Source organism: Psammomys obesus, unplaced genomic scaffold, assembly GCF_907164565.1.
Source record: "Psammomys obesus unplaced genomic scaffold, mPsaObe1.curated_primary_1811, whole genome shotgun sequence".
Classification (NCBI taxonomy): Eukaryota; Metazoa; Chordata; class Mammalia; order Rodentia; family Muridae; genus Psammomys; species Psammomys obesus.
Window position 1 is genome coordinate 13167553 of NW_026592118.1, and position 16527 is coordinate 13184079.

Sequence of the window (16527 nt, forward strand, 5' to 3'; positions counted from 1 at the left end):
TAGGCGAGCAAAATACTGACATACACTTTACAGAGCTGTCATACTTATTTCATAAAACATCAATTTTTTCCTTGCAACTGACCTAGAAGAATTATACCTGTTCAGAGATTTAATAGCCCACCAGAGATTATGCATCTGATGAGCCTAGGTAGGACCGCAGGATGTGTGCCCTGTTCCAAAGTCCATGTCACCTTAACAATCCCATAGGGCTAAGGGGAGAAGAGGCCAGGAAAGGGTACAGCAAGGGCCAGGCACTCTCCCCAGCAAGTGAGGTAGGCAACCCACGCCTTCTCGGCTACTGAGTCAATTTAGAAAACCAAACTGCTTTCTGACGTCCACTGTGACAAAAGGCTAAGCTGGAGTAGAGGCCACCTGAGCTCCCCAGAGCCTTCATCACTGCATCACCAAGGCCGGTGCTCTGACGTGAGGCAGACTGACGTTGGTGTCTGGAGTGACTGATGCTCCGGCAGCTAGCGGCGGAGGGGCAGGTTCTTGCTGCTGACCAAAGCTCTGTGGACAAGAACCCCCAGGGTCGTCCCCATGGGTCCATCGACGATCTGCGGGTACAGAGAACAAGCTGGTCCAGCCCCGCACGTGGGTCCCCAGGGCGGAGGGCGGGAACTAAACAGAGCCGACTACAATTCCCACAATGCTCCCTGGCCTCAGCAGTGGGGAAGGAGAGGGACCTCAGGTGTCGGCGACCTCGGTGCCTTCGGCCCGGAAGTACCCAAGGGGCTGAGATGGAGCTGGTCGAGCTAGGCGGTGAGTCGTTGTGCGTGGCCGCGCCCACCCGGACGCCCCAGGCCACAGCTGGTCCCTGATTGCCCCGCCCCGAGATGGCTGGTGCCCTCCTGCAGCTCTGGGGGGCGGGAAGATGGGAGGAGTGATGTAGCCGTGGGGGTGGGGAGGGCTAAGTCTAGGTTCTCCCTGAGGGATCAAGGGTCTGGAGGCTTTCTAGGTTTGGCGAAACTGCCCCCGGAGGCGCTGAGTGGGGCTGCTGCTGGGTGGGGCTTGCGTGGACTCAAGAGGGGCAGAGCTGGGTGGGCAGCTGAGCTCCCCAGGTTCCAGATTGGCCCAGAGCAGAGTTTGATGTTTGACGTTATCTGGGAAGCTTTGGGAAGCTGCCCATATTGGGAGTGGGTTTTTGGTTGATGGTAAAGGGGAGGGCAGGGGGCTATAAGGGACCCTTCTGTAAGAGAAAGTTAAACGACAGGGCATCAGCTTTACTGTGGATAGGTGAAGGAATGAACTTTGGGATGAAGTGGACCAAAGAATAGGTAAGCTTTTGGGTAAAGTTTGATAAAGGTTAAATTTAGGAGGAGTTGCTTAGAAGAGCAAGGCCCTAACTTGGATATAGGGTTTGGGTGAATTGGGGATCTGAATGACGACCTAGATAGAATTCAGACAGCAAAATTAGGACTTGGAATCTGGTGATGGAAATAACAAGAAGGCAAATATGGGACTGCAGGATGCTGGACCAGTCTGTATCCTGGAGTGGGTAAGGAAACAGGATAACTGGGACAGTTGAAGTTTGGAATGACTCCTGGCCAGAAAGCAGCCCTTCACCAGTTCTTTGTGCCTCTCTAGCTCGGTAGCAGCTCTGGCAACACAGGTGCCATGGCCTTGATTGAAGGGGTAGGTGATGAGGTGACTGTGCTTTTTGCGGTGCTTGCCTGCCTTCTGGTGCTGGCCCTTGCCTGGGTCTCAACACATACCACGGAGAATACAGACCCTCTGCCACAGCCGTCAGGGACCACAACATCAGCACAGCCCAGTGAAGCCATGGCAGCCATTGACAGCATCAGAGAGGAGGCCCCAGGGGCTGAGAGCCCCAGCCTGAGACACAGAGGTCCATCTGCACAGCCAGAGCCTGACGCAGGGGTCACAGCAACAAGACCTCCGGACACTCCGCAGGAACCCCTACTGCTGCGGTTGAAATTTCTCAATGACTCTGAGCAGGTGGCCAGGGCCTGGCCTCAGGACACCATTGGCTCCTTGAAAAGGTAAGCTGGGTAGAGGGTAAGAACAAAATGCTAAAAATGGGGTGGGTGACTATAGAAGGGCCACCAGAGATATCTGATGCTCTTTCATATTTTCTGTTTGATAAAACTGTCTCCTCATGTTACACGCTATACCTGTTAACCTGTTTCAACCTGCCCCGCCCCCCCAGAGCCCAGAGGCCAGGATCTGGGTGGTCTGTAGAGGGCAGGGGTGAAAGTTGGAATTGGTCCTCTTCGCAAAGGACCAGGACTGCCTGAGGCCTGCTCTCTTACCCAGGTCCCTCTCTCCTCAGGACCCAGTTTCCGGGCCGGGAACAGCAGGTTCGACTCATCTACCAAGGCCAACTGCTAGGAGACGACACCCAGACACTGGGCAGCCTCCACCTCCCCCACAACTGCGTTCTCCACTGCCACGTGTCCACGAGAGTCGGTCCCCCACACCCCCCCTGCCCACCGGGGTCAGAGCCCGGCCCCTCCGGGCTGGACATCGGCAGCCTCCTGTTACCCCTGCTGCTGCTGCTGCTGCTACTGCTCTGGTACTGCCAGATCCAGTACCGGCCCTTCTTTCCCCTGACCGCCACTCTAGGACTGGCCGGCTTCACCCTGCTCCTCAGTCTCCTGGCCTTTGCCATGTATCGCCCGTAGTGCCTCCACGGGCTTTTGACAGTGTAGCCGGCCCCTCTGGACCTCACTCCCCAAGGCGCAAAGGGAGCTGCTGTCTGCCCAGACCCACCTCAACCGCTGCCTGCCTTTTCCCACTACCCTGGAGCCCAGCCTTGCGCCGCAGAGGACTCCAGGGGTTGGTGGAGGCTTCTCCCTGTGATCTTCATAGCTCTGGGCCATCTCCTGGGGCTGCTGACCCTCAGACTTCGCTGACAGTGGCCTCTTCTGGATCAGGCACTTGCTGTCGCTGCCTTGGCCCGGCGCAGAGTCGGGCCACCCCACTGGGCCCATCTTAGTGTGCTGCCAGAGGTCCCAGATACGTCTAGTTCCAAAGAGCTGCATGGCTGAATTGGGAACGGATGGACTGGGAGATTGGTGAAGGGGAGCTGAGAGGGGCGGAGTTCTTCCTGGAATTTGTGCAGATTAAAGAAACTGTGAAATTTTCAGTCCCAGTGTGTCTGTGTGGGGCTTGAGGGAGGGGAGCCTTTGTCCTGGGAGACTGGAACCCGCCCTAGGTCCTGTGTGCGGAAGCTGCCTAGGGCTGGACAGCGGACCAGGGCTGTTTGCCCCATTCAGATGGGCTCCAGGATAGGCTCTTTGACTCCGCCCCCTGCGCGAGCGCGCACTTCCCGGAAATAGGGGGCGGAGCCTGAGACGCCTCTGCTCGCAGCGCCTGCCGGGAGCCACGTCTTCCCTGGCCTGGCGCTGGGCTGCGATTGGCGTCTGGGGGTGATCCCGGGGCTGCCGGGAAGATGGCGGACTCGGTGGCCCGCCGATGAGGAGGCCGCAGGGGGAGCCCGGCTCCCGGGCCCCGAAACCAACTGAGAGAGTGACCTACGCGGGGCCCGGGGAGTCATGTAGGGTGGCGCCTGCGGGGCGGCCTTCGGGGGGGGGGGGGCGGGAGCTGTTGTTAGCAGCGGTGGCCGCGGGCTGCTAGCCTCCTGGGGGCCGGGACAGGGCGTGGGTCCCCCCTCCCGCGGACACCGACCCTGCGCCCCTGGCTGGCGGCGCACGCGGGCCCAGCGCGGGCCCTGCGAGGTTGCGCTGTGTTCTCATTTCACTGGTGAGTAGGCTTAGGCAGAGAGGCGGAGACACGCCTTGTCCAAGGTCACACAGCTAGCTGGTAAGTGGGAGCGTCCAGCCTGGGACCCAGCACCGTCCCGCTGCAGAGCCCGCGTTCCGCCCACCCCGCCGCCGCCTCCTGCGGGAGGGGGAGGTGGTCGGCAGGGAGCGTCACCGGGACCACCGGGGCCCCAGGCTGGGTGCGACCACCAACCCTGTGAATGACCTCGGGCTTAACCTCTTCGCCGCTCTGGGCCTTGTTTCTCCACCTGTGAAATGAGGTAACACCAGCCCTCGTCAGCGTGCACGGAACATCGAAGGAGATATGCATGTGAAATGTGAATAGAACTGTACTGAGCACACTTAAAGAATTAGAGTACCTGTTGCAAGGAATGGGGGAAGAGGGGCAGGGTGGGGAGGAATATAAGAGCAGTCACACGGGGTTGTTTTTTACTTCAGGCCCTTTTGGAGGGGAAGTGAGTTAAGGACTAGATAGCATATTCCCCCTTGGAGGAAACCTCACCTGGTTTTCTGGGCCACCTTCAGGGTCTCCATCACCCAACTCCATGCTTCGAATCCTGCTCTCTGCCCAGACCTCCCCTGCTCGGCTGTCTGGTCTGCTGCTCATCCCGCCAGTACAGCCCTGTTATTTGGGACCCAGCAAGTCCGGGGACCGGCCTTTTGGAGGAGGCCCTGTACAAGGCCTTCAACGGCTTCTGGAACAGGCACGGAGCCCTGGGGAGCTGCTGCGATGGCTGAGCCAGAATCCCACCAAGGTGCGAGCTCATCACTACCCTGTGGCACTTCGTCGCCTGGGCCAGCTCTTGTTGTCTCAGCCTAGGCCCTCTCCTGTGGAGCAGGCCACACTGCAGGACTTGAGTCAGCTCATCATCCGAAACTGCCCCTCCTTTGATGTTCACACCATCCATGTGTGTCTACACCTTGCAGTCTTACTTGGTGAGGAGGGTGTCGGAAGGTGTGGGTACTTAGGGAAGAGTAGAGAAAGAGAACGGTTGAAGACTCAAGTCATTGATAACTTTCAGATTCCCATCCAGTAATGGTACCTCTCCAAGCACACTTGCTGATTGCTCTCTTGTAACCACGGTGGATGTCCAAGTCAAACAGCATCATTCTAACGCTGCAGGGCACTAGGTTCCTTCTAATACAGTGCTTGTAGGAAACCACACAGCCACAGTTGGTTACTCTTGGCACAAGGTGACTTTTGTATAAGGCCTTCCCCACGCGGAGTTGATATGCCATGTTCACATGCTACTGTATCTCTCCACTGAAATAAGTGGATGTTCCCACTCAAGAAATGAAGAGGAAGTTGGGGACTCATTCATTCCACTCAGCAAGACAGCACACCCAGCTCTCTTACCAGGGTGCTCTTTGTCCCTCTCCCTCCCAGGCTTTCCATCCGATAGCCCACTCCTGCGTGCCCTGGAGCAGGAGCGAAGGTCCCGTCTCCCTCCAAAACCACCCTCCCCACATCAGCCTGCCATTTATGGTGGGCAAAGGTTGGAAGCGGCCCTGAGCTGCCCCCGTTTCCTGCGGTACCCTCGTCAGCATCTGATCAGAAGCTTGGCAGGTGCCGAGGGTTAAAAGCAAAAGGGAGGCAAGGGATGAGATGGAGCCACTGGGCTAAACCACCTGGGCTGGAGTGCAATGTAGCCCACAGGCGTTTTCCTTGAAGGCACAGGATGACAGGCTATTCTTCACAGAGGCAAGGCCAGAAGAACTCACTCCCCACGTAATGGTGCATCTGGCTCAGCACCTGGCCCGGCACCGGTTGCGGGAACCTCAGCTTTTGGAAGCCATTGCTCATTTCCTGGTGGTTCAGGAAGACCAGCTAAACAGCAAGGTGGGCTGGCCTCCCATCCTCCCATGCTTCTCTGAGTTGTCCTCAGTGACTTGGTTAGGCCCAGTTCCCTATCTAGCTTGTTTGGCTTCTCCTGGAACAAGCATTCCAGCTAGGCTGTGTTCTCTGCCCCAGGACATCTGTCTCTGCTGTCCGGCTGTCCAACTCCCATCATCAGTAGTTTGTCTAGAGCCCTGAAGCTTTCCAAAGTTGCGTAACAGCCTAATTCCTACAGATCTACATACCACCCCCCAACAGTTACGTCCCTTCTTTGGTGTTGAGCCATGTAGCTCAAGACTGCTTATGCTGCAGAACTTGGGGTGCATGCTGATATAGAGGCCATTCTGCCTTGAAAGCAGGTACTAACTCAGGTTGTGCTTATCAAACATGCCAGAGAGCTTGGCATGGTGACATGTGACTTTAATCCTTGCAGAGGCAGTAGCAGATAGATCTCTGAGTTTGAGAGACATAGGGAGACCCTGGCTGAGGTGGGAAGAAAAGATGACATTTCCTGCTGGCTGCTGCTGCCTCTCTCTGCAGGTGGTACAGAAGTTGATCCTGCCCTTTGGGAGACTCAACTACTTGCCCCGGGAGCAGCAGTTTATGCCCTGTCTTGAGAAGATCTTGGCTCGGGAAGCAGGGGTGTCACCCTTGGCCACAGTCAACATTTTGATGTCCCTGTGCCAGCTGCAGTGCTTGCCCTTCAGAGCCCTGCAGTTGGTCTTCTCGCCCAGTTTCATCAACCACATCAATGGTATGCAACAAAATGAGTGGTGGGGCCAAAGGCTGGAGAGCAGAGGCATGCCCAGGTGTCAGCGGCCCAGTGTCCCCCAGTCCCTGCTTCCCCACAGGCACCCCTCCTTCTTTGATTGTGCGACGCTACCTCTCTCTACTCGACACGGCTGTGGAGCTTGAACTCCCAGGGTACCAAGGCCTCCGCCTTCCCCAAAGGCAGCGAGTGCCCATCTTCCCACAGCCCCTCATCACTGACCGTGCCCGCTGCAAATACAGGTGGGCCAGGGGGAATGGCAGCCACAGGAGTAGGAAAGCCAGAGCCAATGTTTCCTAATAGAATAGCCTTGAGGTGGTAGAGGGGCTTTACAGGGAGGCAGTGCTCAGCAAATAGAGGGTCCATCCCTCAACGGCTGTCCTTTCCCCTTAGTCACAAGGACATAGTAGCTGAGGGGCTGCGCCAGCTGCTAGGGGAAGAAAAATACCGGCAGGACCTGACTGTACCTCCAGGCTACTGCACAGGTGAGGTGTGAATGGTGTGGGTGGCCAACAGCCTGAGCTGGAACAAGGCTAAGGCATATCTGTCCTGCAGACTTTCTGCTCTGTGTGGGTAATTCTGGTGCTGTGCTACCTGTGAGGTCGCAAGACCCCTTCCTGCCCTACCCACCTCGGTCCTGCCAAGAGGAGCAGGCTAACTTTAACCCCACAACCCAAGACCCTACTCAAAGGTAAGGAAAAGGAAACAGGGTTGGGAAAGCTTGGCTGCTGGTCCAATAGCAACCTGAACCGAGTCCACCCCTCTCCAGGGTGGTGCTGATGCTTCGAGAACGCTGGCATTTCTGCCGTGATGGCAGGGTGCTGCTGGGCTCTCGGGCGCTGAGGGAGCGGCACCTGGGCCTGATGGGCTACCAACTCCTGCCGGTGAGAAGTCCTGTCCCATGCCACCCATGTGTGCTCTTAAAGCCAACCCACTGCACTGTAACCTGTCTTCTCTCCACAGCTGCCATTTGAAGAACTGGAATCTCAGAGAGGCCTGCCCCAGCTCAAGAACTACCTGAGGCAAAAGCTTCAGGCCTTAGGCCTCCGCTGGGGACCTGAAGGGGGATGAGGGAGTACATAATGGGGCTCAGGATGGATCCCCTATGGGGAGGAGGGTGGACAATTTGCACTTTGACTCCCTGTTTTTTATTTTATTTTCATTAAAATCCCTTTCCTTTCCCCATGGTGAGTCTCATTTCTGGGACAAGGAACAGGGCTGGGCCCCACCCCTTTCCATTCATGACCCCCTACCAACAAAGAAGACTAAGCCTAGGTTGGGGTTGAAGCACTTTACTGCAAGGTGGGGAGAAGGGGGCTTTAAATTATTCACTTAAATAAAAATGGGGAGGGGCAGGAGAAGGGGAGCCCCAGCCCCCAGCCCCTGCCCGTTAGTCCCTCTGCTATGCCATCTGGACAGCAGCTACACAGGCATGGGCATCTCGTTGTACTCATCCACACCTTCACGCTCATCAAACACTGGCTCCGCCTCATTAGCATCCAGCTGTGAGAGGAATGGAAGGGTTGGCCTTTACAGAGTCGTGGGAGAGAGGACTGGAGGGACAGAGGGGCAGGGGTGCTTACACATTTCATTTCTCTCTCGGTGAAGATGCGGGTAAGTACCACCATGCGCAAGGGCACTGTGAGGATGAGGATGAAGGGGAAGGCCAGGGAGGCAGCTGTGGACATGACCGCCCAGAGCAGGGCCAAGCAGAGCAACTGCAAGGCAGTGAACAGGTGCATCCGCATGGTCCGAACCTGGAGGCAAGAGACGAGCTTAGCCTAGACATACATCCCAGCCAGCGGGAGCATGAGCCTCCTTCCTTTCCCCTGGGAGATGAAGTCCCAAAGGGATTTCCAGAGCTCCTCTGTATAGGGGGGAGGCAAATGGGCTGGCCAAGGCTGCCATTCAGTGCAAGAACTTACTTTCTTGACGTAGGTAACATCTGGGTGGTGTTTGGGAGGCATGAGTAGCAGGTGCAACCGCTCATAGAATTGGATCCCATTAAGGGAAGTAACGCCCATGTATAAGAAAATGCCAAAGAGCACAGCCAGAGGGATCTGCCGCAGTAGGTCCCCAATAACCATGGAGAGGCCTGGGAAAGGGGAAGAAACAGTTGGTTCCCTCCAGTGAACCTGAAGGACGTACAAGGAAGGTGAGGTTCAGAGTGCAACATACCCACAAGCAGGGCCACCAGCAGCCCCGTCACCCGCTGTTCCTTGACCTCCTGAATCTTGGGTTTGTCCCCAGGTGCCACAGCCTTGCTCATGACAGTGAGTGCGTTGGCATGAGTGACAGAGCGGACGGTGGCAGCAGCCAACCAAGGCAGGCCAAAGAGGGCACAGATGCCACCCATGGCTACAATGAGCAGCAGGTCCAAGTGGAAGCCAGAGCCCTTCTGCAACATGCGTTCTTTCTTAGAGATGATCAACCTGGGAAGGGGGTTGGCACTGTGAAGCCCAGGCTACCACAGCAGGGGAGATCATATCATTCCAGCATGGCTCGGCTGGTTCTGGTGGTCTCTGTCCATTCGGACTGGCCCTCCACCATAGAACTGAGCGTCTCCTTAAGCCTGTGTCTTGCAGATTTCCTCCTAGCAAGCCCTGCTAGGCTAGCCTGCAATGCCCGTGCCCTGTCACACCCCAGCTAACATCAGTGACATTTCTGTTGCCTACAAAAAAAGCCAGTTATCCGAGCATTCAGGGTCCCCTGAGGCCCTTGCCCAATGGCGATAGATCCCATAGTGTATCCTTGAGTCTGGCTGAGGACCCTGGTCCCTTAGCTAGGATGGCTCACGTGGTGATCTGTGTCTCCATGAAGATGAGGATGAAGACCAGGACAGCAGGCAGCAGACTGGCCACCATCATCCACACAGGGAAAGGGGTCTTTTCTCCGAGGGGGTTGATGACCCAGCCCCGCTTGTTTGGGGCGGTCACTGAGAATCCACTAGGCACACTCAGCTTCTGCAAGGCAGAGACAGCGTGCCGTTACTCAGAGGGTACTCAGTGGAACACCGGAAGCCAGGGTGGTGGATGGAAGCAGCCCAGGGCCAGCAGCATCTGTCTGTCACTCGTGCAGTGCCTTACCTGGGTGTAAGTGTCCTCAATACTGTAATCCACAAGCACCATGATGAGGATCGCGATGGGCACCCCGAAGTCCCCAATTACCCGCCGGATCTAGGAGGGTAAGCAACATGCTCAGAGGCCTCCTATTCCATATAAGTCCCCCTTACTTCCAAGTCATCCCGTTCCTGTCTTCAGTCTCATTTCAGCTCCTCCAGTCTCCAAGCCCACATACCCGGCCAGGGAAGAACCGGCTGTTCTTGAATTTGCGCAGGAAGAAGGCAATGAAGAAGGTGCCGGCCATCAGCACCAGCGATAGCAAGGCTGTGTTGGGCTGGCCCCGGGGCCTCTCTTGCCCAGACTGGCTGCCTGTGCTGCGGTTGTCTGGCACCAGCGTGGTTACCGCCCAGGTCATGTTGTCACCGCTGCTGTCTGCCTCTGTGTTGTTGGAGACTGAGCAGCCATGGAGGGGGTGCTCCTGGAAGATCTGGGGAGGAGCCACAAAGGAACATGGGCTCAACTGGAGCTAAGCGGCTGCATGTTGGCGGGCTAGAGTGGGAGTTTGGCAAAGACCAGCCTGCCTTCTAGAAGCTTGTCTTGCCAGGTTAAGAAAATGACTTAGTGCTTGCTTCAGCAGCACACCTACTAAAATAGGACACAGAGAAGATCAGAATGGCCCTGTGCAAGGATGATGCACAACACTGCAGTGTTCCATGTTTAAACAACTTAGCCCAGTCTATTTTAGCACTAAGTCATTCATTCAGTACCTGAAAAAAGGGTTACAGTCACAAATTCATATGCACAGGGTTTGACCACAGATAGAGATACAGCGTGAAGTGTATGTGTAGAAACTGCTTTCACTTAACTTAGTTCTTTGGTTTTTGCACCAACACTACTTTTTTCTTTAACTTTGGTTTAGTGTGTGAATGTACACATGCAGGTATACACGTATGTGTTATATATGTAGATACAGGCTAAGGCACATGCATGTGCCACACATGGCACCCATGTGGAGGTCAGAATGGCCTTTGGGAGTCAGTTCTATTCTACCATTAGGTGGGACCCAAGGATCAAACTCAAGTCATCAGGCTGGGCAGCAGGTAACTTCGCCCACGGGGTCATCTTGCTGACCCTCTATCAGTATTTCTCTTTTCCTTTTTGAGACAAGGTCTTCCTATGTAGACCAGTCTAGCCTGGAATTCTCTATGTAGACCAGGCTAGCCTCAAACAGAGACCCACCAGCATCTCATTTGCCTCCTCCACTGGAGTGCTGGGATCAAAGGCGTGCCATTGCACCCAGCCCCAGTACTTCTTTTTGATGGATTGATTGACTGATTGACTGATACAGCATTCTGCCTGCACATGTACCTTCATACCAGAAGAGGGCACCAGATCTCACTATAGATGGTTGTGAGCCACCAGGTGGTTGTTGGGAATTGAACTCAGGACCTTTAGGAAGAACACCCAGTGTTTTTTGTTTTTGTTTTTTTTTTTTTAACCTCTGAGCCATCTCTTGAGGCCCCCAGTATTTCTTAATAGACCTCAGTGCAAGTTTTGTCAGTTACCTTTGTGAGTCCTCCAATCAAATTACATTTCTTTAAAGTTATTTTGTTAGTAGGGCATTTTGACTCTAGTTTTTTAATTTTTAAACTTCTAATTTTTTTTTTTTCATGGAGCTAAGGACCAAACCACAGGGCTTTGCAGTTGCTAGCAAGCACTTTACCACTGAGTTAAAACCCTAGCCCTATTATGGCATTCTGAGAAGATGCTCAGTAACCAGCTTCTTCACTGGCCAAACATTGCATGGACCATATCCTGGAGAAGCTTTCCAAATGTCAGTATCTATGGACGCCAATGTTTCTCTTCACGTAACTGCCTGTCCAGAATTTAAAAAATTTTTAAAAATGGCAAATATTTTCATAGTCACTTGCATGTAGAAATCTAAAAAATATTCAGAGATTTTGAAAGCCAACTGTTCGGCCTCATGTTGAGCAAGCACGACGTATAGTAAAGATTTCGAGACTGAAAATGAAGCAAAAGCAAGAGCAGAAACCAGAGAGTTTGGTGTAAGCATAGGCCACATGGAATAGAGAGGAGGCAGGTAATTCTCTGGGAGTGAGAGAGACCCAGAGCCAAGGGTGGGCTCCAAACGCTGAGGAAAGGGGAGGAGGCCATGAGCACAGAGAATCAGTCTTAGTAACTCCTAAGACTCGTGCGTTGGATATTCAGACTGGGACTGTGTGTGTCATCTCTGGGCCTTCATCTTTACATTCCTAGATTCTAATGAAAGTGTATGTTATCCTTGCTATTAAAAGTATGTGAATTTTTGAAAGGTTGATCTGATGCTGGGTGAGGATGACAAGGAGGCCATGGAAAGGATGGGGGTGGAGTGGGAGAGCAGGAAGACTGAAACTGTACCTCATCTCTGCCAACGGCCTTCCAGCTTTACCCAGCTCCTCTAACCCTCTCTTGATTCCATGTTACTCTGTGCTCATGAACAGTCTCCCAGGGGATGCCAGAATTAGCCTAGCCTGTAGTCCAGGAGAAGAACCATAACACGAGACAGAAGAATACAATAAAATGAAGAAAGCAAGGAAGACTGGAAGCCAGCAAAATGGCTCAGTGGGTAATGGTGCTTGTTGGTAAGCCTGACAATCTAAACTCCATGAAAAAGTGAAAGAAGTGAACCAACTCCCTTAGGTTGTTGTCTGACCTCCACGTGGCACAACTACATGCGTGCACACACATAATAGAACTGAATTAAAACATTTTTTTTTCCTTCTCCTAAGGACAAGACAGGATCCCCCAGGCTCTTTTGTACCCCATACATGCCCACCTTGATCAGCTTATAGAAGGTCTCATAGATGAAGATGAGGGAGATGAGGAAGGCAAAGATCTCCTGGGTGAATCGGGAGACAAAGCGGACCAGGAAACTCCCCTCCAGGGCTACCATGAGCAGAGCCAGGAACACCAGCCAGAAGCCAATCCAGACTCGGCCCACCAAGTATTCCAGCTCGTTGTTGCTGCAGAACTGAGCAGGAAAGGTAGGGACTCCTCAGGGGTGACAGGACACGAGTCCAGGAGGCGCAGTCAAGTGGGACGGAGAAAGGTCTTACCGAGAAGAAGGCCTCCTCAAAGACCAGCAGAGGCCCAGAGAAGCCAATCACCAGCAGCGGCTGAGCCCCCAGCAGGCAGAAGATCACGCCCTGCAGTGCTGTGGACATGATCAGCTCTGACACCCCGATCAGGTCCTGTGTCTTCTCTCCTGTAGGGGAGGAGAACCAAAATCGGCACCTAGTAGCGAGGACCTGTGCACGGCTGCCACCCCCGCCAAAACCTCTCCTTACCCAGTAGCCCCCCAAAAGTGATGGCAGGAGACAGGGCGGCAAAGTAGATGAAGATAACAGCAGCCAGGCACTGGGGGTCAAGTGCATCGCGGAAGTCACTCAGGTAGTGGGGGTAGCGGCGCCGCACATCACGGATCAGCCCCCCAAAGGGCCGGCCCGTCCTCCGGAGGGGATCATCTTCAGCTGCACCTGCCACCTCTACCATCTGCAGGAGCGCTGCAACCCAGGCCTCCGTCAGGGCGCCTGTGGTACCCTCCCTCCCCCCCCATCAGATCCTCCTCCAGGAACACAGACCATACTAGCTACAGACAGAAGCAATGCAGCTGGCCGCCTCTGTCAGGTGCCTACAGGCCCGGCTACTGCCCATGGGCGCCCTCCTTGAGGTGGCATCACCTGGCCCAGGCCTACATGGGCGTACCCTTATCTTGGGCCGACTTGGGCTCTAGCCCAGCCCCAGGGGGCAGCAGGCGGCCCTGCTCCTCTCGCTTCTTTAGCATCTGGCGTTGGAAATGGGCGACAGAACGCAGCAGTTCCTCGCCCTGCACTTCCGAAGGCGGCAGCACAACACTGCAGTCCAGGAAAGCATTGATAGCAGTCAGCAAGTCATCCCGCTCATCCGCCAGGTAGGCTGCCTCGTGGAATTGCTGTCCAAGCAGAGAGGAGTCAGGCTGTAGACTAGGAGGGGGCCAGAGGCTGAGAACTGGGGCTGTACAGGGTTAGTGGCTGGGGCGGGATCGCATGGGGTCAGGTGGAGAGGAAGCTGACCTTGTCAGACATGAGAGTGGAGATGGATCGGCCAATCTCATGGTAGTCCATGTTGGCACTGCTGGGGCCCAGCAGCAGGAAGAGGAAACGCACAGGTACGGGCACCTCCAGCACTGCATCCAGCTCCACAGCCTCCCGCAGACGCACGAAGGCCATGGTGGGGCGGGAGAGGAACTCCACACAGCCTAGAGGTGTGCAGCCACCATGGGTAAGAGCAGATGGCAGGATCCCCCTCTCCCCGCCAGATCCCAAGTTCTGGATGGCCCAAAAACCCAGCCTCTACTATCCCCTAGCTTTTCCTCAACATACCCACAAGGACCACTGTAGCCTCAGCATTCTCGGGGATCTTCTCCAGCAGCTTCAGCTCATGCTTGGACTTGGAGCGGGTGATACCTGCAGGGGGGGCTGAGGGGGGTAGCTCACGCTGGGGGTTGGGATGGGAGGGACAGGACAACACTCAGTCCAGGCAGCGCGTCCCATGCTGCCCAGCTACATTTCCACACTGGGTTTGCTCATATCTTACTGCCTGACCCCAAGCAGGGTCCAGTCCCCCTCACCTCTCTATCCACCTCCAGTCGAGTCTCAGGAACGCCACCAATGAGAGGCTCAGTGACATGAGGATCACTCTCGGTTCCCTGGGCATGGTGATGGCCCAGCAGAGAGCCAAGAGAGCCCGCTGAGATGTTTCGGGGGAAGGAGAACTCTTTCTCGTCGCTTGGGTGGCTAGGGGACAGAGAAAAGGTAAAGGTCAGGAGAGGCAACCGTGGGGCTAGGGCCAGGTAGGCAGGAGGTGACTTAGTCCTCCTGCCCTGAGGGCCATACCTGTGCTTCAGCAGAAGGGCCCGTAGCACATTGGCTCTATCCTCTGCCTTGATTTGGTCAGAGATGACCATCTGCTCTACCACCTGGTGGGCCACACCCGGCAGGGTCTGCTGATCAAGGTCCAAGAGCACAGCTCCTGCAACAAGGTGGCAGGGAGAGGCTGTCACCCCAGGACTAGTAACAACGGTGGGGAGCAGGTGGGAGGGAGAGTGGGGACAGCCTGAACAGCCAGGAAACATAGGTCAGGGGCCTGGATTTGCCGGCCAGCTCTGCTCCTGACCCCTCTACCAATTTGTCTTTCTGACCTCTTTGTCCCCATCCTTCTCCCCTCCCAGGAATACTGTATGAGGCTGGCTGAAAGATTTAGTTATCTGATGCCCTATCCAAGGAGCACCCAGCTTAGGTTACCCAGGGCACCACTCTACCTAAGCCCTCTTAGAAAGGTTAGAAAGTTATTCCTGTTGTGAAACCACAATGCTGCCTCCCCATGATGTTCCTGGGGTCTTAGATCTCCCTCATGTTCTAGCTGGCCTGTGGCCTTGTCCACATGGCAACCCTGGGGTCAACTGAAAGTCCCCTTCACTTCTGCAAGGCCAGTGGGTGCTTGCTGGTAGCTCAGACCTGTAGAAATGAAACTCTGAGCTTTCAAAAGCTACCATACACTTATCTGGCAAGGTCAACTTTCTAGAACAAAGAACTAAGGAATAAACAGACTCAAAAGCTCCTGAGCAGCCAAAACAGCCTAAGAGATAAAGCTCTCCCTCTGGCGTTTTACCCAAGGCCCAGAAACCTCACTTGCAGCCTATCTGCTCTTAGTTTGGAAACAATTCCAACAGCAAAGTTCTCAGTCCTTCGCTGCTTAGAAACGGCCTTTCAAAGAACAACTGGGAGTGATTACTCAACAGGAAGGAGGAAGCAAGTCCACTGGAGTCCTGTGTCTGTGGTTATTTGGTGAAGTTTAGACAGCCCTATAGGTTAGGTAATACTCCCCATCCTCTGAGCAGTTAAGGAGGCTGGGTGTGGTAGTACATGCCAGTAATTCCAGCACTCAGGAGGTAGAGGCAGAAGGATGAGTTCAAAGCAAGTATCTGCTACACAGTAAGTTCAAGGCTGGCCTGGGCCACTTGAGACATAGCTCTAAAACAAAACATGCTAACAAGTCACGTCAGGAATTTCAGTCCTTTTCCATCAAAAGTTTACCTTTCAGGTCAATTGAGCACCTAAAAGTAAGGTTCAGTTATGAAGCTAGAAGCAAAGGGTTCTTGTAGCAGGAAAATGGAGGTGTACCATGGGCCAGTGTCCTGCGGAGCTCCAGGAGGCTGCGGAAGGACAGTGAGGCCACGTGAGGCTTCCCCCAGCGCTCAGTTTCCTCCTCCACATCCTCCTCAAACTTTATCCAGCGGGCTGTCTCCCGCCACTGAGGCTCCTGGTTTTTGTCCAACAGCAACTCATTCAGCTCCACAAACACCTTGGGGGTGACATGAGAAAATGCTGCAGAGAATGGTATCAGAGGATGCTGGGATCCACCTCAGGAGCAGCAGCATCAGACAGGGCTGGGGACCATGGCCGTGGTGGATGGTGCACAGGAGCGTGTGGCTGGTTAATTGGACATGAGTTTCCCTCATCCATGTCAATGACACCCACCTCCACGGCAGTTAGACTCAGGCAAGTCTGTGAACAGGACTCATAGAGCCAAGTGGAGTCACCAGGTAAGGAAGCCACGGGCCTCTGGAGACCAACATGGGACTGACAAAACTGACAGTAAGGGAGTGGTGGATTATTTCTGTAGTCCCAGCCCTTCGGATGCCGAGGCAGAGAAACTGCCTTGAATGTGTGGCCAGCCTGGGCTCCATAGTGAATTCTAAGACGGTCTAAATTATGAAGTGACGCCCCCCCATCTCCCTTCGCCTCCTCTCCTGAAAAACTGCAAATGAAAATGACAGGGCACGGCCACCTCCACAGGTCACTGCCAGGGCGGTGGCAGGAAAGGACTGGCCTAGTGAGGGTGGAAACAGTCTCTAGCTGGGCAGTGGCCATCTGGGTGCCGTGGATACAGAATGCTTCTGGACTGGACACTTGACACAGGTGCAATTTACCAGAGTGCCATTATACCTCAATAAAAACATTTAAAACACACACACACACACACACACACACACACACACACACACACACACAC

General features: G+C 54.6%; 3 protein-coding genes and 1 pseudogene across 8 annotated transcripts in view; 3 read left to right on the top strand and 1 right to left on the bottom strand.

Annotated features, from left to right (window-relative positions):
- Positions 1–664: 664 nt before the first annotated feature.
- Tmub1 (transmembrane and ubiquitin like domain containing 1) lies at positions 665–3109 on the top strand. Of its 2 annotated transcripts, none has more exons than XM_055612736.1 (3): positions 665–762; positions 1588–2003; positions 2294–3109. In XM_055612736.1, the coding sequence occupies exons 2-3, from the start codon at positions 1618–1620 to the stop codon at positions 2643–2645; spliced, it is 738 nt and encodes a 245-aa protein (XP_055468711.1). In that variant the 5' UTR covers positions 665–762; positions 1588–1617; the 3' UTR covers positions 2646–3109. The 2 variants fall into 2 exon arrangements, with proteins under 2 accessions (XP_055468711.1, XP_055468712.1); XM_055612737.1 differs by lacking the exon at positions 665–762 and adding an exon at positions 802–1277.
- Positions 3110–3337: 228 nt separating this feature from the next.
- Fastk (Fas activated serine/threonine kinase) lies at positions 3338–7535 on the top strand. Of its 3 annotated transcripts, none has more exons than XM_055612863.1 (10): positions 3338–3520; positions 4272–4682; positions 5134–5313; positions 5447–5586; positions 6124–6337; positions 6435–6594; positions 6746–6837; positions 6908–7043; positions 7122–7236; positions 7316–7535. In XM_055612863.1, exons 1-10 carry the CDS (start codon positions 3439–3441, stop codon positions 7421–7423), a joined length of 1638 nt encoding a protein of 545 aa, XP_055468838.1. In that variant the 5' UTR covers positions 3338–3438; the 3' UTR covers positions 7424–7535. The 3 variants fall into 3 exon arrangements, with proteins under 3 accessions (XP_055468838.1, XP_055468840.1, XP_055468839.1); XM_055612865.1 differs by lacking the exon at positions 3338–3520 and adding an exon at positions 3555–3726; XM_055612864.1 differs by lacking the exon at positions 3338–3520 and adding an exon at positions 3733–4006.
- A 93-nt stretch (positions 7536–7628) lies between these two features.
- Slc4a2 (solute carrier family 4 member 2) overlaps positions 7629–16527 on the bottom strand; it is a 17158-nt gene continuing 8259 nt past the window's right edge. For all 3 annotated transcript variants that reach the window (XM_055612709.1, XM_055612708.1, XM_055612710.1), the window contains 16 exons: positions 15636–15816; positions 14349–14484; positions 14084–14249; positions 13836–13950; positions 13527–13711; positions 13180–13405; positions 12762–12977; positions 12531–12679; positions 12251–12445; positions 9650–9901; positions 9439–9528; positions 9149–9315; positions 8531–8784; positions 8278–8447; positions 7936–8109; positions 7629–7855 (listed from right to left, as the gene is read on the bottom strand). In XM_055612709.1, the coding sequence (XP_055468684.1) occupies positions 7775–7855; positions 7936–8109; positions 8278–8447; positions 8531–8784; positions 9149–9315; positions 9439–9528; positions 9650–9901; positions 12251–12445; positions 12531–12679; positions 12762–12977; positions 13180–13405; positions 13527–13711; positions 13836–13950; positions 14084–14249; positions 14349–14484; positions 15636–15816 (2757 nt within the window). In that variant the 3' untranslated portion in view covers positions 7629–7774. The remainder of the gene's footprint in view (positions 7856–7935; positions 8110–8277; positions 8448–8530; positions 8785–9148; positions 9316–9438; positions 9529–9649; positions 9902–12250; positions 12446–12530; positions 12680–12761; positions 12978–13179; positions 13406–13526; positions 13712–13835; positions 13951–14083; positions 14250–14348; positions 14485–15635; positions 15817–16527) is intronic.
- On the top strand, positions 10036–10135 carry LOC129681125 (U6 spliceosomal RNA; annotated as a pseudogene).